This window comes from Aotus nancymaae, unplaced genomic scaffold (genome assembly GCF_030222135.1).
Source record: "Aotus nancymaae isolate 86718 unplaced genomic scaffold, 86718_ANA_hifiasm-v0.15.2.pri h1tg000010l, whole genome shotgun sequence".
NCBI lineage: Eukaryota > Metazoa > Chordata > Mammalia > Primates > Aotidae > Aotus > Aotus nancymaae.
Window position 1 is genome coordinate 9,094,896 of NW_026988421.1, and position 20,252 is coordinate 9,115,147.

A 20,252-nucleotide genomic window follows, 5' to 3' on the forward strand; every position below is an offset into this window, starting at 1 on the left:
ACCTCTGTCTTCTGGGTTCAAGCAATTCTCCTACCTCAGCCTCCCGAGTAGCTGGGATTACAGGCACCTACCACCATGCCCAGCTAATTTTTGCATTTTTAGTAGAGACGGGGTTTCACCATGTTGGCCAGGCTGGTCTCAAACTCCTGACCTCAGGCAATCCGCCTGCCTCGGCCTCCCAAAGTGCTGAGATTATAGGTGTGAGCCACTGTGCCTGGCTTGCAATATACATTTATAACTAATTCAAGTTCCCTTTCAAATAATACTATACCACCTTATAAATAGGACAAGTACCTTATAACGGAGCATTTCCATTTACTACCTCCCATCCCTTACAACACTGCTGTCATTTATTTCCATAAGGTTCAATAATCATACTACTTATCCATATGCTGTAATTACCAAATACAAGTTGTTATTATTATTTGTGGCCAAATGCTTGTCAGATCAATTAAGGTTGAAAACATTTTTACCTCTACTTATTCCTTCTCTAATGCTCTTCCTTTCTTTACGCTGATCTGAATTTCTGAGCTATGTTATTTGGCTTCTTTTTTTTTAGACAGTCTCACTGTTGCCCAGGTTGGAGTGCAGTGGCACAATCTCCGCTCATTGCAACCTCTACCTCCCAGGTTCAAGTGATTCTCATGCCTCAGCCTCCTGAGTAGCTGCAATTACAGGCATGTGCCACCACATCTGGCTAATTTTTTTGTATTTTTAGGAGAGACAAGGCTTCATCATGTTGGCTAGGCTGGTGTCGAATTCTTGAGCTCAGGCAATCCACCTGCCTCGGCTTCTCAAAGTGCTAGGATCACAGGTGTGAGTCACCATGCCCAGCCTATTTGCCTTCTCTCTGAAGAATTTCTTCAACATTTCTTGGAAAGCAGGTCTACTGGCAACAAATTCCCTCCATTTTTGTCTGAGAATCTTTACTTCCCTTCCACTTTTGAAGGATACTTTCTCTGGTTATAGAATTCTAGGCTGTTTCTTTTTTCAATGCTTTTAAAATACTTTCCTCTCCTCTCTCCTGGCTTCCATGGTTTCTGAAGAGAGGTGTGATGTAATTCTCATCATTGCTCTTCTATATGTACGGTCTCTTTTTTCCTCTGGCTTCGTTCAAGATTTTGTCTTTGATTTCTGGAGCCTTACATATGATATGCCTGTGTAGATGTTTTTGGCATTTGTGCCTGCTTGGTGTGTTCTGGACTGTTGTGGTTTTAAAATTTAAATTAATTTAAATAAAACAAAAAAATTCAGTTCACCAGTCACACTAGTTACATTTTAGGTGCTCAACAGCCACATGTGGCTAGTATGTGCCACACTGGATGGCCAGGTCCAGACAGTTGAGAAAGGAGATCAATCTAGGCCTCCTGACAGTGAGTGGCCTGCAGAGGAAAGCATCTCCTGGGCTCTGTGGGCACCTGAGGCACCTGCTGCTCCTGTTCACCTCCCTGCCTCTGCTCACACAACCCAGTCCTGCTTTCTGGAGTGTCCCTCCTCTCTGTCCTCAGATTATCTTTATTTTACCCTTTTTTCTCCACCTTAACTTAGGTCCCATCTACTTATAACACCTTTAGAGGTAAAGGAGAATGTGCTTTACTTTATTGCCTTTAAGAAATATGATCTGAGCCTGTCATCACCATCCAAAGATCCTTCACATCACCAGGCCCAGTGCCGAGCCTCACACTTTTGTAGACTTAATATCTCATCTGATAACATAAAAAATGTTAATGGAGGCAGAGAGTAGTGGCTCACGCCTGTAATGCCAACACTTTGGGAGGCTGAGGCAGGCGGATCACCTGAGCTCAGGAGTTCGACCATCCTGGCCAACATGGTGAAGCCCTGTCTCTACTAAAAATACAAAAATTAGCTGGGTGTGGTCACAGGTGGCTGTAATCCAAGTTACTCAAGAGGCTGAGACAGGAGAATCACTTGAATCTGGGAGGTGGAGGTTGCAGTGAGCCGAGATTGTGCCGTTGCACTCCAGCCTGGGTGATGTGACTGAAATTTCAGCTCAAAAAAAAAAAAGTTTTTCTGTCACCATTTTATTCTGTCAAGTAAGAAAATGAAAAGCAAAGACAACTCTCTATTGCTAGCATCTCATAAACAGAATGACATTCTAATAGTGTCCTCCCTTTTCCCCCAAAAGGAGGAAACTAAATTTAGCTATGTATTTTTTTTCATGAAAGACATCTCTACTAAAAATACATAAATACAAAAATTATCCAGGTGCAGTGGTGCATGCCTGTAATCCCAGCTACTCAGAAAGCCAAGGCATGAGAATTGCTGGAACCTGGGTAGCAGAGGTTGTGGTGAGCCAAGATCATGCCACTGCATACTCAGGAGGCCAAGACATGAGAATCGCTGGAACCCGGGAGGCAGAGGCTGTGGTGAGCCAAGATCACGCCACTGCATACTCAGGAGGCCAAGACATGAGAATTGCTGGAACCCGGGAGGCAGAGGCTGTGGTGAGCCAAGATCACGCCACTGCACTCCAGCCTGGACAAGAGTCAGACTCTGCCTCTAACATAAAATATAATAAAGAAAAACAACACACATGCCTAAGACTTTGGACATTCTCATTATTTTTCAAGGCTGACATGTCTTGGAGTGCCCTGGTTGAGGTTAACGTAGGACTTAGGATAAGGATGAGGCTTTAAGGGACAGAAGTGAAGTGGGACAGGAATATTAAGACCAAAAAGCCTCCTGGTCAACCTTCCATCCAGAGCATATTCTGCTCTTTTTCTGATGCATTCCACAGACCTTGCTTTTGTTCAAAATGAGAGCCAATCTGGGAAAGGACTGGGAATAGTCAAATCTGCCACAAATAACAAAATGGATGAAGCTTGACTCAAGAAGATGAATACTGAGATACAGCACACAGCCTTCAAGTCTAAGGAGTTGGAGGAACCTGGAGGGCCCTAAGAAACTGCTGGATATTACATGGCCATTCCTTACGTGCCTTGTGGGAAGCACAAGTGATGCTTGGGAGTATTAACAAGTCACCAGGCCACTAAGAAGCCACTTTCAACTAGGTACATATCCAACACAGGCCCTTGGGTTCAAGAATGTCAAAACTCATCTCAAAAGTTTATTTCTATTTCTCTGAGTTTCATGATTTCACTTTTGTAAACACACCACTTTAAAAAATACTGCATAATCAGCTTTATTGTTGACTGAGAAAACTATGAGAACAGACGACTTAAATTATCTGTGCACGCGGAGGGAAAGATAAGGATATTACCTTGCTGGAGGTACTCATTTTTATATTTTGCCCTAGACCGTCATTCCCTAAGAAATCTTCCTTAAAACAGTGGTTGCAAAATGGAGGCCCATGTGCTGGATTCAGATTGTTTTGTTTGGCCTGTAGAGTTAAAAAAAAAAAAAAAAAATCTGTACTTCCAGCATCTCTTATTAAGTTACATGTGGCACAGGGCTGACAGTGACACAAGACAGCAACTGGCTCTAACTGATAGTTGTTTCCTTTAAAAGGCCTAATTGTTCTTTAATTTGCAAACCCTTGCCATTCTCGGAATATCTGCTTTTGTTCTTGCATCCACGGGCACTGGAGTGCGTGCCAGCTGACCTGGAAGAAGCGCTAGCAAGTCACCTACATGGTGACAAGGGGCGGCCTGAGAGGGGAACTTTCGATCCTACACCTGCCGGAAATGACCTTGGGATAATCACAACCTTCGGTCCTTAGTTTCCTTACCTGTGAAATGGAGCTGAAAACGCACAGCTGTGGGAAGCACTGGCCCAAACGCGGGGCCTGGGGGCACGCCCCCCGCGCCCCCCGCGCCCCCCGCGCCCGCCGGGCTCGCTCTTCACCCCTCCCTCTACGGGCCCCCGCGCTTCGCGGAGGTCGGTCCCGGGCGCCGAGAGGCGTGGCCGGCCGGAGCGGACCCTCGCGGCGGCCATGGCCTCGGTGGTGGAATACAAGGGCCTCAGGGCTGGCTACCACTGCGGCTACTGCGACTCCAAGGAGGGCAAAGCTTCCTGCGGTGAGTGTCCCCGACGCCAGGGCTGGCGCGGCCGCCTCGCGCCCAACCCCTGCCGCGCCCGCCACGCCTCGGGCAGACCCTCGGCGGGGGTAAGAGCAGGCTCACACCCCGACTCCCGCTTCCCCGCCTCTCTCGACTCTCCCCATCCTGCTTGGTCTCACTCTGCCTCACCCTCACTGACGACGGCGGCCCCTTACGGAGAAAAAACGGAAATAGTGGAAAGCTGCCCTCGGTCAAGATGGCGCGGGCGGCGTCAGCCCCAAGAGGCGCCGGGCCGACCGGGCCTGCGGGCGCCCGAGTGGCTTCGTGCGAGCCTCGGGGGGCTCCCGGGCGGCGCGCTGCATTGTGGGGTGGCGGCGGCAGTGGCGGCGACGCTGGGCCGGAAGCCTGAGCGTTCGCGGGGCCGAGGCCATGGCTTTCTGGGCCGGGAGTTCGCCCAGCATCGTGGACTATTTCCCCAGCGAGGACTTCTACCGCTGTGGTTACTGCAAGAACGAGTTGGGCAGCCGCTCCAATGGTGAGCGAGCCGGGACGGCGGGCGTGGGAAGCCGGGTGCCAGGTCTCTGGATCCCGTGGTCCCCCAGCTGGGACGCGAGGCGGCCGGAGTCCCTGGGCGGCCCCAGTACCACGGCCGAGACGGAGGGGTCACCCTCGGGAGGGCCGCGGCGCCGGCTCAGCGGGGCAGCTTCGCGGTACCTGTTCTGCAGGAAAATCCCTACCAGTGCCCGGACCCGCGAGATTGTGATGGTCTCCCCATAGTCGGGAGACGAACGCCTGTGTGGGGTAGATGTGTGAAGTGAAGGACGGGCACACAGTGCCGGAGAACGCACCTGAGCCGTAGTTAATAGCCAGGGCTCACCGGTGGGTGCTGTGGGGGGAGCATACCGGGAGCGAGGGCGAGACGCGGTTCAGAAAGGAGCTGTGGGTGTGCATACAGGTACCCGTCATGTATGACTCAGACGTCCCTGGACGAATATACAGGATGAACCCCTTGCATTTCTGGGTTAAAAAAAAGTTTTTATTTTTTTAAAAAAGACAAATTGGTGATCGAGGTCGCTACCGGTTAGGGGTTCTGTTTGGCCAGATCTGTTTGAAATTTTTACCATTTGCTTATATGCTATGTATTTCCTCCACCCACCCCGACGACAGCAAAGCCAGCCCACAAGTTTGTTTTGTTTTTGCCTTGTGATTCAGATTTCTTTGGGGGAGATTTGTTATTGGTAAACAAAACATCGTGCTTATTTCCTGCCTTGCCATGCATTGGCCAATATAGAGTGTAGAGTCTATTATCTTAATGGAACAGTCTGGCATTGTAGAAGACGAAATTTGCATGAAAACACACAGGCATTTTCCATGTAAAGGTGTGAGTGGAGAATGATTTGGTCGATAACGGTGTGTGCATTTACTCCTTCATTAAGTGTTTATTAAGTGCTTCTTGTGGGCAGCGGTCTTGAGTAGACAGTTATGCTATCATTAGAAGTGAGGATTATGAAGACTAAGTGGAAAAATGCTTCCAGTGTGGAGTTAAACGGAGAAAATCAACAGGATGCAAATAGCTTCTGCGACATGATTACAGTTCTGGGAGGAAGAGGGCCCAGAAGCACACCAAATACTGACAGTGGTAATATGGCCTTAGAGTAATATAGGTTCCTTCCTTCTCTTTTTCAGAATTTTTGTATTTTGGCTATAATAATTATAAAATCAATAAGTTACATTAAACGTGCCTAAAGTTAATATCTTAATAGGTCATTGCTTATGTTTTTCCAGTAATTGTGGCAAGAGAAAACTGGCTAACATAAATGTCTTGTATTTCACATTTTGTGGAGGAAATATGCCTGCAACCTTTCCATCAGGAGAAAATAATCATCAATTTCTAGTATCTCGATTTTGATTTTTATACTCTTTATTATGGGGCATCTACTTATTGGGTAGGTGAGTTTTGTTTTTCTTATTTACAGATGATGAAATTGAGGCTCATTGGGTGACTCCTTAGTATCAGTGAGTGCCTGCCAGGTGTCCAGATATTTCTGTTGGACTCCAGTGCCATGCCTTTCCCACTACCCACTATATCCTGCTCTGTCAGTCCTGTCTCTATCTTTACATATCTCTGATGCGATTTACTGTTTACAAAAGAGAAAAATCCATTTCTTTTTTAACTTTAATTTGTTTTTTTAAGAGACAGGGTCTTGCTCCTTAGCTCAGGCTGGAGTGCAGTGGGGCATTTATAGCTTACTGCAGCCTCAAACTCCTCGCCTCAAGTCTCTTCCCATCTCAGCCTCCCAAGTAGCTGGGACCATAGGCACGTGCCACAGAACCTGACTAATTACTATTATTTTTTATTTTTTGTGGAAACAGAGACTTGCTATGTTGCCCAGGCTTGTGTTGAACTCCTCACCTCAAGTGATCTTCTTCCATGTTGGCCTTCCAAAGTGTTGTGATTATAGGCTTGAGCCACCACCACACCAAGCCTTAACTTTAGTTCTGATATGTCTTTAAATGTTTCCTCATAGTCTTCGTTTTTTTCCATAGTTGTGTAATTATTCCATCATGTTAATATCATCATAGCCCCTGTAATCATCTTCCTGTTCCTTGGCATTTGAATTACTTTTAATTCTTACACGTAGAAGGAATATTGTTACATACTTTTCTCCAATTTTTAATGCTCAAGACTGCACTGTAAATATATACCTGTATTTAAATCAGGAGACCTAATAAGCACAGAACATTTTGCTAAGTTTTCTGAAGAGACCAGCATATTAAATCATTGGGAATATTACTAAAGTTTGAAGGTCTGATGCAGTCTGATTGCAGTGAGGACCTAAATTTATGATGTCATAGAGACTACTGACTAATCCTCAAATAAATATAATTACTTTGATGTGTTTTTTCGAATTAAAATAAATATACTATTATTTTTTATTTGTGCTGTATGTGTGTCAGACTAACAGGTGTGAAGTATGTACAAACTTTTCCTTTCTCCAATGTGAGTGTTTTGGAATTTTAACCTAAATATTCCTGTTTTTGAAAATCACACTTTGAATTTAAAAAAGAAAAAAGGTCACCCTGCCCTAATTAACACACTACTTATTTTTTCAGGCATGTGGGCACATTCCATGACAGTACAGGATTATCAGGATCTCATAGACCGAGGATGGCGAAGGTAAAGCTTCCTGATACAGAGTCTTCCGGCTGTTACTCAGGTTCTTGAAAAATAGAGCATGCCTTTGAAACTCTTTCCTGTTGTTGGAAAGAGGTTTAAGAAAATTTTTATTATATTCTTTTGTGTAGTGATTTTTTCTCTCTTAAAAAACTTCATTAGGAAAATGTCAAATATCCATAAAAGCAGAGAGTACATTAGAATGAACCTCAGGTACTTATCACTAAGTTTCAACAGTTGTTAACATTCTGCCAATCATGTTTGATTCTCCTGCTCCTTTTTTTTTTTTTTTAAAGATAGGGTTTCATCATGTTGGCCAGGCTGGTCTCGAACTCCTGACCCCAAGTGATCCGCCCACCTCAACCTCCCAAAGTTCTGGGATTACAGGCATGAGCCACTATGCCTGGCACCTGCTCCTCCTTTCAATATTTAACAGCAAATTACATCTGTATTATTACATTTATCCTATCAATAGATTAGCAGTAAGTATGTATCTCTAAGAGAGGGGTCTTTTTTTCTTTTTAACTTACCCATACTGCTGTTATCACATCTTACAAAATTAATAAAAATTCTTTGATGTTACCTGTTACCTACTTTTTATTAGATTTTCCAGATTGTCTCAAAAATGTCTTCTTTAACAGTTGGTTTATTTGAATAAGGATTTCATTAAAGTCCACACATGACCTGTTTTGAGTAGTTATTTTTATGTAGATAATTTCTAAGTAACTCTTAAAGTTCCTTGTGTAAATATAAGTAATATTAAATACTGTATGCTAATACTTACCAAAATACGTGGGATTGGAAACACCAGCTGAAACATCACAACTTTCCTTAAACTTAATGAGATTCAGAAGGTAGACATAGGTCAGATTTTAAAGGACTTTGTATGCCATGATAAGGAATTTTTTTTTTTTTTAGAGATACGTTCTTGCTCTGTTGCCCAGGGTGGAGTATAGTGGCATTATCATAGCTCACTGTAACCCCAGATTGCCACACTCAAGTGATCCTCTTGCCTTAGCCTCTCCAGTGGCTAGGACTACAGGTGTGCATCACAACATCTGGCTAATTTTTAAATTTTTTAAAGATCTTGCTATGTTGCCCATGCTGGTCTTGAACTCCTGGTTGCAAGTGTTCCTCCAGCTTAGCTTCTCAAAGTGTTGGTATTATAGGAGTGAACCACCATGCCTGGCCAGAACTTTTAAAAGGTAGAAAGCAGTCATGGAAGGATTTTATGGTAAGAGAGAAATATGATGGAATTTGGTTTAGAAAACATTGTTCAGATGGCTGAGAGGTATTTGAGGGGGTGGTCATAGAGGCAGGAAGATGAGTTCAGAGGTTATTTCATTATCAAGATGTGCGATGACGAGGACTGGCATGTTAGTGGGAATGGCAATAGGAGGGGACAATTTAAGACAGGGTTTAAAGTGGGAAAGCTTGCTGACAGGATATAGAGGTGAATTCCAGGGAGGAGTCTAAAATGACTCCCAGGTTTCTGACTTGAGAAGAGAATGAGCGGTTCAGTTACTACCATAGATCTGGAATGCGTGGAAAGAACCGGGTTAGTTTTGGGGTACTTTGTACAGGCGCATGTGGAATACCCAAATGTGCTTGTAACAGGCAGCACATACATGAGCCCCACAGGATTGTGGGCATTTCTCTCATTGCCCGTGTGGTATTAAGGATGGGTGGCAGATGCTGGTGAGAGGATAACTGAGATGATTGGCCTTGGGGTACACAAGTAAAGCTTTAGGAAATAAAAGGCTAGGTTCTAAACTTTGGTACACCCACTTTGAAGATTATTTAGCTTATGAAGAGTAATTAAACCTACATGCATTTCTACAATATTGGTTAGATTTTTTGCCCTTAATTTTATGCTTCTGTGCTAGTCTATTTTGGTACAAGTGAAAAATATATAAGATATTAACAAACTATTTTTATAATTTTAGAAGTGGAAAATATGTGTACAAACCTGTCATGAATCAAACATGTTGTCCTCAGTACACAATAAGGTAAGAATTTTAATTAGTAGAGGATCTACAATATGAAGATTGTGTATAATTTTTTAGTAGTCTCTTGTGCCTTTTAAGTTTTTATTTCCACTCTAGGTAGATGTCCTTTAAAAGGAAAAGCAAATGAGTTATGTCTTTTCTACATACTGGTGCTATATTTATCCATCAGTAGCTTTTAGTAATACTGTTTGATTGGCTCAGATATAAATATGATGTGAAAAAATACCCTCTTAATTTAGCAATCTTGTCAATGAATGCCATGAAATATTGGGAAAATGTTGGTAAATACTGACATTACTTTTGGATGCTAAATTTTATAGGACTTAGCTTAAGATTTTCTACATTCTGGTATATTGCTTGACACAGTGCTTGTGGTTCAATACTGCGAGCTCTTATAAATTACTTAGTAGGTGCATGTTCTCACTTATAAGTGGGAGCTAAACCTTGGGTACTCAAGGACATAAAGATGGCAAAAGTAGAATCTGGGAACTATTAGAGGAGGAGGGAGGGCATGAACTAGGGTTGAAAAACCAACTTGGTTATGATGATCAGTACCTGGGTGGTAGGCTCCTTCATATTGCAGACCTCAGCGTCATGCAATATATCCAGGTAACCAGCCTGTACTGGTAACCCCTGAATCTAAAGTAAAAATTGAAAAAAAAATTAATTGGAAGGAAGAGGGCTTACATTTAATCTGCCACCTACATTCAGAGTCCAGTTTTCTTTTTTTTGTTTTGAGATGGAGTCTCGCACTGTCACCTGGGCTGGAGTGCAATGGCTCAATTTCGACTCACTGCAACCTCTCCCTCCTGGGTTCAAGTGATTCTCCTGCCTCAGCCTCCCAACTAGCTGGGGTTACAGGCGTGTACCACCATGCCCAGCTAATTTTTTTGTATTTTTAGTAGAGACGGGGTTTTGCCATGTTGACCAAGCTGGTCTTAAACTCCTGGACCTCGGGCGATCTGCCCGCCTTGGCCTCCCAAAGTGCTGGGATTACAGGCGTGAGTCACCAGGCCTGGCTGGGAGCCTTCTCTTTTACCTGACTGACCATAGGATTGGCAGAGGATGAGAAAAATGGGGTCTGGTGTGCTGACATTGTCTCATTACACAAAGGATAGAGTGACAGAGTATCTTGTGCTCTTTCAGCTTTCGTGATTATAAAGAGAAGATGTCTTCTAAGGCAGGAGTCATTTGTCTTCAACTAGCAATTTATTGGATTATGGGCAGGATTCTGTTCATAAATTTGAAGTTTATTGGCCTAATCTTTATGATTAGAAAAGTGTGATTTCGGTTGGTTAAAGAAAAAGATTCTAGAATCTATTTGGTGCCTGTTACATGGAAAGCAGTATTCTAGGTATAGTGCCTTTATAAAAGGGGATTCAGTGAACATTGCAAAACAAAGTAGTTACGTGATTTTTGCATTTTACATAGCATCAAATGTTTCCTGAATTGCTTCTCTTTGTAATTTTATCATACATCTTCTTCTTATGGAGTCATTTTCCATGTTTACTCTTCTGGTTATTTTTCACCTTGTATATAATAGTAGTTACAGTGAGAACTTATATAAAGGAAAGGAGCTTATAGCTACAGTTTAGCTTCTTCTTAGAACAAGAAGTCAGGACTCCCCAGTATGTATGGATAAATGAGGATGAACTTCTCTGGCTATGATTCTTGTTTTGTTTTGTTTTTATTTTTATCAGAATTGCACATGCTCGTAATTTAAAGTATCAAGTTTCAGTAAAGCTTGTTTTGGGAAAAGCAGTCCCCCAGCCCCCCTTTCCCATTTCCTGTTCCCCCACGGCAGTCATCTTAAAACATTTGAACTAATTCTTTTGGTTTTTCATCTTCCTGTCTTTAAGCAACATGCTTATATATTGTAACCCTTGATTTTTTTTCTTTTTCTTTTTCTTTTTCTTTAGTTTTCTCCATTATTTCCAGGCTTCTCTCTATGGAAGATAAGGATTTAGTTTTCTCTTACCCCTGTTTCCCTGCCACATTCAAGCTCTTTTTTGTCTCCATCCCAAGCTTTCCATTTAGAAGTCATATAATTTTGGGCAGATGTATTCACATCATTGTGACTGTGTAAATATGCTTCACAACTGAGCCATGGTGGGTACTATGATTACTTTTCCTTTCCTGCACAAGTTTTTGCTCTCCTTAGAGTTACTAATTATCTTTTTTGTTTGCATAGTCTATATGGCTATGACCAGATTATTTTGAAAATAAATCCCAGTTATGTAAGTTTCTTCTTAGTATGTTTAAATGCATCAAGCGCTATGGTCACTTTTATCTACTTGAGAAAAGTCTCTTTTGGAGCCTTCTGACCTGTTTGTGGAGCCTTCTGACCAGTTTGATCTGAACGATTATCCCCCAGACCTGAAGCATCATGATCAGCTTTTTTTTTTTTTGAGACGAAGTTTTGCTCTTGCTGCCCAGGCTGGAGTGCAATGGTGCAATCTCAGCCACTGCAACTTTGCCTCGCGGGTTCAAGTGATTCTCCTGGCTCAGCCTCCTGAGTAGCTAGGATTACAGGCACCCGCCACCAAGCCCGGCTAATTTTTATATTTTTAGTAGAGTTGGTTTCATCATGTTGGCCAAGCTGGTCTCGAACTCCTCACCTAAAGTGATTCATTTGCCTCAGGCTCCCAAAGTTGAGGGATTACAGATGTGAGCCACCGTGCCTGGCCTGGACTATTCTTTTTGTTGTCATCTTGGGGATTCTTTTTAGTGCCTGATTTGGAAACCCTTCTTTCTTGGACTGTTCCCTTGTTTTAGTGAAGCAAATCTTCTAATAGAAAAAGTGCGTAAGAGATACATTTTTGAGACCTTGTGTGTCTGCAAACATTGATTCACTGTTCAAACTTTAGTTTGGCAAGGTACAGGAATGTAGGATGAAAATAATTTTCCTAGAATTTTGAAAGCTTTGTTCCACTATTGTCTTATTACTGTTGGTAAGTGCAGTGGTATTCTGATTCTCGTACTTTTGTCTGAAACGTGTTCTTTCTCTTTGGAAGCTTTTCTATCCTCTGTTCTTACATTTCATAGTCCATTTGGTTCTGTATCTGTGCTTTTCTATCCTCTGTTCTTACATTTCATAGTCCATTTGGTTCTGTATCTGTTTTGTCAATCACAGGTGAACTGCAGGGGCCCTTCTTTCCTGGGAACTTGTCCCATCTTATCCTTTAAGGATAAGGGAGAATTTAAAAGTTTTTTTGTTTTATCTTCTCACCTCCATTTTCTTCTTTTTTAGTGCCTTTGTTTAGATTTTGGACCTTTTAAACTGGTCTCTGACTTTACCTTTTCTCTTCAGTTTTTCATCTCTTTTTTGCAGTATCTTCTGGGAGGTTTTTTCAACTTTAGTTTTCAGGTCTTCTACTTAATTTTTAAACTTCTCCTGTCATAGTTTTACTTCTGAAGGTCTTTTTGTTCTCAGACTCTTGTTTGTTTATTTGATAACACCTTGTTACTTTATGGGTGTAGTGGCTTAAGAAACGAGATCTTTGCAAGGATTTTTTAAAAAGGTTCTTTTCTTTCTGCCATGGTCTGTGTCTGCCAAGTTACTTTTTCCAGTTTGTTTGGTACCTGTTTTTTCAGTAGAGGCTCTCCTTGAGTGTCTGGTGATTATGACTTTTCAGTGTTCCATTGGAAATTCTGTGTACCTGATGAGTTTTGTTCATTGTGGGCCATGGGTATTTCTTGCCTTGTTTACTGTGGGTGATCTGGCTGGCTGTTCTGTTGGGGAATCCCTGATGTTAGTATTTTAGGTCTGACCACATTCCGGAGAGAAAGTATTACATAACCTGCTGTTATTCTGGGGCTGGGTTGGTGATCTCAACATGTACTATGTACACTTTCATTTAAGCTGCTTTCAGCTGTGGCTTGCATACATTCTGTAAGAGGTTCTATTTTTTACTCTTTCCTGAAATATTGCAGTTTTCTGCTGGGTTGAGTAGTGGGGAGCCTGGGGTGGGAGAGGGGATCTGACATCTGTTCTAACTGCTTCAAAAACAAGACTTTAAAGGGATATTTCTATTTTTAGACCTACTTTCACTTATATTTCCAGAGGCATCAGGTGTCACCAATCCCTAAGACTTTTAAGGGTAATGTAGAGAAAATTGGCTTTTTTTTTTTTTTTCCCCACTGTTGGCCTAGGATTCAACTTTCTTTGGTCTGTTAAAGCAGAATTGCCACTTGTACATCTGTTTTCCAGCTTCTAACACTTCTCCTCTTCTCTTTTTTCTAGTGTTTTATGTCTTTCTCTTTTTTAAAAAAAAAATCTCTCAACTATAGTCTTAGTGTGATGTGGGCTGGGATTAGAGGCTACATGAAGCCCCATCTTTAACCAGAAATCTCAGGCATGGGGTTGTCTCATTGTACTAGATGATATCCAGAGTTGATTTTATTTCTTCAAGGTTTGAGTTCACTTTTTAAATATTTATTTTGTTTTCCTAGGTGCCGACCTTTACAGTTTCAGCCTTCAAAATCTCACAAGAAGGTTTTGAAAAAAATGTTGAAATTTCTGGCTCAAGGGGAGATTCCCAAAGGAAGTTGTAAGGGTGAGATGGGCTGGGTCTAAAAACTATTTACTGTCTGTGTTTGCAGGGGTCCCACTTTCAGTCATCTTAAGTTAGGTAGGGGAAGGGTAATTAATATGGTCATGTATTACGATGACAGTGACTACTGTGAGCACTGCTATTCCAGTTACCATCGGCCCCCAAATCAAGGTATAGGGAATATGTATCAGAAGAGTTTGGAAAGAATATAGAAGATCATGTGAAAGATGTGATTTCCGGGAGTTTATCAAATGTCAGTTTCTAGAATGCTTTGATAACTCATCTTTCTTGATCCTAATACTGTCCTTATGAAGTAAATAGAAAGTGACATTGTCTCTCAAGAAGCAAATGCTTACATGTAGCTTGTACAAAATTGCACTGTTCTTTTAATGGTGAATAAAGATCAGATTTTCTTTGTTTGAATAAGGCTTTACTTCAGTAAATTATGCTGTCTTCAGTTCTCTTCTTTGATCAGAGTGGCTTTGCTAAAAGATAATTAATAGCATTCATTTAACTTTGGTTACGGATGATTTGCTTTTTTTTCCTTAGGTTTGTTCACTATTTTTAGTTTTATTTAAGTTTTCTTATTGGCAGTGGCTGACATGTGAGCATAAAAATTGGGATTGCTGTTCTTAGAGCTCCTCTTCACTGTTGACATAGGAAATGCCTCATCCTGGGACCCTCTCATTTTTAGCCTTAGCTCATTCATTCATTCCACAAATATGTTTTTCTTTTAATTATTTTTTATTTTTTTAAAAATAGAGACAAGGTCTCTTTATGTTGCCCAGGCTGGTTTCAAACTCCTGGGCTCAAGCAGTCCTCCTGCCTTAGCCTCCCTGACTGCTGGGATTTACAGGCATGAGCCACCACACCTGACCCTACAAATATGTTTTGAATGCCTACAATGCCTCAGTCACTGTTTTATATAAATACTGGAGGTACAGTGACCAGCAAGGCAGGTAAGTTCTTTAACCTCATGCACAGCTCTTAATGGACCAGGATTCAGGACTTTGGAGGAGCTTTGCAGAGCTGGATTAACAAAGAGGCCAGACGTCTTTTAGAGAGAGGTTCAAGGGAACTTAGAGCATCAGAAACATCAGAATTTTGGTGTAGCTCTGAAGAATATTGTGGTACATAATCTTAAAGGTCAAATAGATTTTGTTGGCTAGTCAATTTACAAATATTTTGGTGACCAGGAATCATGTTCTGGACTGGGCATGGTGGCTCACAGCTGTAATCCCAGCACTTTGAGAGGCCAAGTTGGGAGGATCCCTTGAGACCAGGAGTTAGAGACCAGTCTGGGCAACATGGCGAAACCCTGTCTCTGCTAAAAATACAAAAGTTATCCAGTCATAGTGGTACATGTAGTCCCAGCTACTCGGAAGGCTGAGGCATGAGAATCAGGGAGGTCAAGACTGCAGTGAGTCAATATCATGCCACTGCACTCCAGCGTAGGTGATAGAGCAAGACTCTGTCTGAAAAAAAAAAAAAAAAAAATTCACATGGAGCTAAGCGTTGAAGATGCTGTCTACTTATAAATTGGTAGTTGGTAGTTGCTTGTCTTTCTTATGTAGTGTTTACATTTGGTTCTTTATTTGACTTGTTATAGGCTTCTGAATTATCTGTGCCTGGAACTTAATTCTTAGGAGTGATGTACTCATTAGGGTAAAGGAATAAACAGCTATGACAAAGATACCAAAATGCAATAACTAAAAAAAAAAGATAAAAGTCTGTTTCTTTCCTCACATAATATAGTTCAGTGTGAGTGTTCTAGGTTGGCTACAGCTCTGCTCCCCACCAGCCATTCTGGGACTTTTTTAACGTGATTTCCCAGGTTGCTGTGGTTTTTAACTAATCTAGCCATTGGGGAAAGGGGTAGAAGTTCAGGGTCACAAGTTTCCTTTAAAACTAGTAAAGCACAGTTGGACATATCAGTTATGTTATGTTCCATTGGCAGGAGCTTGGTCACCTCTGGTAAAGGGTCTGGTAGTACATTCCCCTGCTAGGGTGCCACATTTTTTTTTTTTTTTTTAATTTTTTGTAGAGGTAGGGTCTCACTATGTTGCCCAGGCAGGTCTTAAACTCTTGGCCTCAAGGCTTCAAGCAGTCCTCCTGTGTTGGCCTCCCAAAGAGCTGGGATTCCAGGCATGAACCACCAAGCCCAGCTGTGCCACAGTCTTAAGTGCAGCTCTCTTATACTGGAGGATAAGAGTGGATTTGGTGGCCAGATAGTAATTCTGCCACAATGGGTAATAGGGACATTTTATTTCTGTATTTATCTTGACGGTGTCAAATGACCCAGCTGATGGATTTTTAATTTCTTCTGATTTGTAGATGAGCCCATGGATTCCACGGTGAATGATGCTGTTGCGGGTGACTTTGCATTGATAAATAAATTGGATATACAGTGTGATCTTAAAACGCTCAGTGATGACCTCAAAGAGAGTTTAGAGAGTGAAGGAAAAAACTCCAAGAAAGAAGAACCTCAGGAATTACTTCAGTCACAAGATTTCGTAGGAGAGAAGTTGGGCTCTGGTGAACCATCACATTCAGTTAAAGTTCACACAGTTCCTAAGCCAGGTAGTAAAGATTTTTTATATCAAGTCCTATTCACTGCTTTTCCTTTTGCTGAGTCATTTTAAACCCTGGGTCTTTCCATCAGGCAAAAGGATGACTTATTCAAGCAATCTGTAAAACAGAACCCTGCTTTATTTATTACTGGCTAGAATTAGACAAATCGTGCCTTTTACAAACTCCTGTGCTTGAAAAGCCTGAAATAATGGCCTTATCCCTAAATACAGACATTTTAAAAGAGTTCCATTTCTTCTTACTACTTTAGAGCCTTACAGAGTTGAGAATCAAATTTTTGTCAGTGAAAAGTTGTGATAAACATTCTTATTTTAGCATTAAGTGACACAACATGAATTATAGGTATTATGTCCAAAATACATCATAAAATTCTTCAGTTTATCATTAAATTTTTGAATGCAATTGTAGTATATTTTAGTTTTAAAATGTCCAGATTTTGATATTTAACTTTGCCTTTTGTCAGGTAAGATTTTTTTTTTCTTTTTTTTTTTTGAGACGGAGTTTCGCTCGTTACCCAGGCTGGAGTGCAATGGCGTGATCTCGGCTCACCGCAACCTCCGCCTCCTGGGTTCAGGCAATTCTCCTGCCTCAGCCTCCTGAGTAGCTGGGATTACAGGCACGCGCCACCATGCCCAGCTAATTTTTTGTATTAGTAGAGACGGGGTTTCACCATGTTGACCAGGATGGTCTCGATCTCTTGACCTCGTGATCCACCCGCCTCGGCCTCCCAAAGTGCTGGGATTACAGGCTTGAGCCACCGCGCCCGGCCGTCTTTTTTTTTTTAAAGTAAACTTTATTTTTAGTTAGAAAACATGCTAGTGAAGCCGTGACCTAGTCTGAACTATTTGTGAACTCACTGTTTTCTCATCAGATTGGTTTTCATTTGATCAGTTTATGGTCTCAGGCAAGTCCTTTCACCACTCTAGGTTTTGATTTTCTTCTCGCTAAAAACTGAATTTGCTAGTTTTATAAACCTTTTTGCTGACTTTTATATGGTTTGTGAATACCATGTTTTGGGATCTTAAATAGCTTATTGCTTTAGTTAATATCTTCTAGAAATTACTAGTGTAGTGTTCATTGTTAGAAATTTGGAGAAAAGAGAACACTACAAACAAAGAAAAATCCTTTCTCTGTTTCTGAAATGAAGTAAACTGACTGTTACCATGGTGTCTTCTTTCCAGGCTTTTTTCTAAGTATTTTTACTTAGTTTATAATAGTCAAAATTTTAATTTTAAAGGGTTGTCAGTTTGATATTTGATCTTTAATTAGAACAAAACTCTGATTAACTGTAACTGAACTAATGAGACCTAAATATCTGTAGTATTTGGAGAAGGACACAGATACCTTCAATTAAGCAACGATTCTTTTTTTTTTTTTTTTTTTTGAGACTGAGTCTCACTCTGTTGCCCAGGCTGGAGTGCAGTGGTGCCATCTCAGCTCACCACAACCTCTGCCTCCCGGGTTCAAGTGAGTCTCATGCCTCAGCTTTCTGAGTAGCTGAGATTACAGGTGTGTGCTACCACACCTGGCTAATTTTTGTATATTTAGTAGAAACAGGGTTTCATGGGCGTGCGTGGTGGCTTACGCCTATAATCCCAGCACTTTGGGAGGCTGGGGTACGTGGATCATGAGGTTAGGAATTTGAGACCAGCCTGGCCAACATGGTGAAACCCCGTCTCTACTAAAAATACAAAAAATTAGCTGGATATGGTGGTGCGCACCTATAGTCCCAGCTACTCAGGAGGCTGAGGCAGCGGAATTGCTTGAACCCAGCAGACGGAGGTTGCAGTGAGCTGAGATGGTGCCACTGCACTCCAGCCTGGGTGACAGAGCGAGACTCCGTCTCAAAAAAAAAAAAAAAAAAAACAGGATTTCTCCATGTTGGCCTGGCTGGTCTCAAACTCCCAACCTCAGGTGATCTGACTGCTTAGCTTCTCAAGTGCTAGAATTACAGGTGTGCAAGGATTCTTTTCATTTAAAAAAACCTGCCAGAGTTTGTGCTGGGATAAGTATTCCTTTACACCTGGTTCCTAAGTATTTATCTATGTTAGTAGTGCTTTCAGAGAAATGGCCCTCAGAAAGGTTGGGCAGAAATAGCAGTGTCCTTTTAAAGCTGGAGATACTTTGATGGGATTATGTTCTTCCTCACAGAGGCAGAGAAGTGGATGGATGTGTTTTCTAAAGAAAATATTTTCAGCAGTAAGCAGCTCCTTGGAAAGTTTTTGTGCTATATTTACTTTTCTTTGGCAACTCCCGCTTCTAAGGTAGAATTTTAGATCAACTTACAGCTCCGTATCCGGATCCTCAGAAACATCTACCCCAAAGCTAGCCTAACCATTGGAATGCTTTGGACTTACTCTGTAGAATCTTTGAGACATGTGAAAAAACTTTTCCAGAGCCAAATGTGATTGGTCTAACATTTTAAAATTCTTTTTAGGCAAAGGGGCTGATTTGAGTAAGCCTCCATGTCGAAAAGCAAAGGAAATCCGGAAAGAAAGGAAAAGGTTAAAACTCATGCAGCAGAACCCAGCTGGAGAACATGAGGGTTTCCAGGTTCAAGGTCAGCCACCATCTTTGTTTCCAGCAAAGGCTAAATCCAACCAGCCCAAATCACTCGAAGATTTAATTTTTGAATCTTTACCAGAGAATGCATCACACAAGTTAGAGGTACTTTGGAGGACGTTTGTTATTTGTTTTATTATTTTTTCTTTGAGCATCTCCTTTATTTTTATTTGAAGTTCTAACCAGTTGATGTTTTTCTAGTTAAATAATGAGAAATTAAAGAGAATTGGGATGAAGTAACATTTGTGTATACTAAGTTAACTGCTATTTGAGAGAAACTCCCTTATTTTAAAAAGACTGAGAATACTTTAGATAGTTGACTACTTAACTTGTGAAAACTCAATTTTAGCATGTTACTTTTATTGAAATTTAGTAAAGTGAAAGAATTACTCCTTAAAATTGAATTTTTAGCAGTTTTGGTTTAGTGAAAGAGAGTAGATTACACAAGGCAAGCACTATTTTATCCATTACAATATTCTGAGCTTGATAAAGATAGCAAATGTTGTCACATACATAAGCCAGCAGTTAGGAGTTCTCTAAATAGGGCTAAATTGTACTGCTGAAATCTTATATCATTAATGCCCAAACCAATTTGAGCATAATATGAATACTTTTAGAATCAAATTCCTCCTTTTTTCCAAATTTATTTACATTTCTAGATCAGATCAAGATTTCTCAATATTAGTTTCTCATATATAAAATTCAAAAGCAAGGCCTGGGCGCGGTGGCTCACACCTGTAATCCTAGCACTTTGGGAGGCTGAGGTGGGCGGATCTCTTGAGGTCCAGAGTTTGAGATCAGCCTGGTCACCACAGTGAATCCCCGTCTCTACTAAAAATACCAAAATTACCCAGGCGTGGTGGCATACACCTGTAATCCCAACTATTAGAGAGGCTGAGACATGAGAATCACTTGAACCCAGGAGATGGAGGTTGCAGTGAGCCGAGATCATGCCACTGCACTCCAGCCTGGTGACAGAGCAAAACTCCGTCTCAAAAAAATAAATAAAAAATATTAGCCATAATCATTTTTATCTTATTCTCATACATGATTAATAGCTGGTCAGCCTTTGAATTTTATAGGTTAGTATCATCTAAGAATATCGCTTACCACTAAAATCCTGATAATAAAAATTAACTTTCATGCATTCTAAGCCCAAATTCAATCTGTGTATTATTACACATAGATTTTAGCTTTTGTAACTCCTTGGCTACTTTGATTTGGATACTGATTTTTTGTCCTTCCAAAATTCTTGAGAGAGTACGCTGCTTAAAATATTTTACATGCAAATCAACAGGAAGAAGAAAAAGAAAAAAAATTTTATGAAGTGTCTTTTATCTTTTGATCATAAATAGTAATGTATTCTGGGGACCAAGCACACTTA

General features: G+C 41.2%; 1 protein-coding gene across 5 annotated transcripts in view; it reads left to right on the forward strand.

Annotated features, from left to right (window-relative positions):
- Window positions 1–3,881: 3,881 nt before the first annotated feature.
- The window catches only part of ATE1 (arginyltransferase 1), a 152,404-nt gene continuing 136,033 nt past the window's right edge, over window positions 3,882–20,252 (forward strand). For 2 of the 5 annotated variants that reach the window (XM_012453456.3, XM_012453455.3), the window contains exons 1-6: window positions 4,331–4,515; window positions 7,095–7,158; window positions 9,102–9,164; window positions 13,617–13,720; window positions 16,052–16,297; window positions 18,744–18,973. In XM_012453456.3, coding sequence (XP_012308879.2) covers window positions 4,410–4,515; window positions 7,095–7,158; window positions 9,102–9,164; window positions 13,617–13,720; window positions 16,052–16,297; window positions 18,744–18,973 — 813 coding nt within the window. In that variant the 5' untranslated portion in view covers window positions 4,331–4,409. Of the gene's footprint in view, window positions 3,999–4,330; window positions 4,516–7,094; window positions 7,159–9,101; window positions 9,165–13,616; window positions 13,721–16,051; window positions 16,298–18,743; window positions 18,974–20,252 lie in introns of those variants that run through there. The other 3 variants (XM_012453457.3, XM_012453454.3, XM_012453453.2) reach the window with 3 other exon arrangements.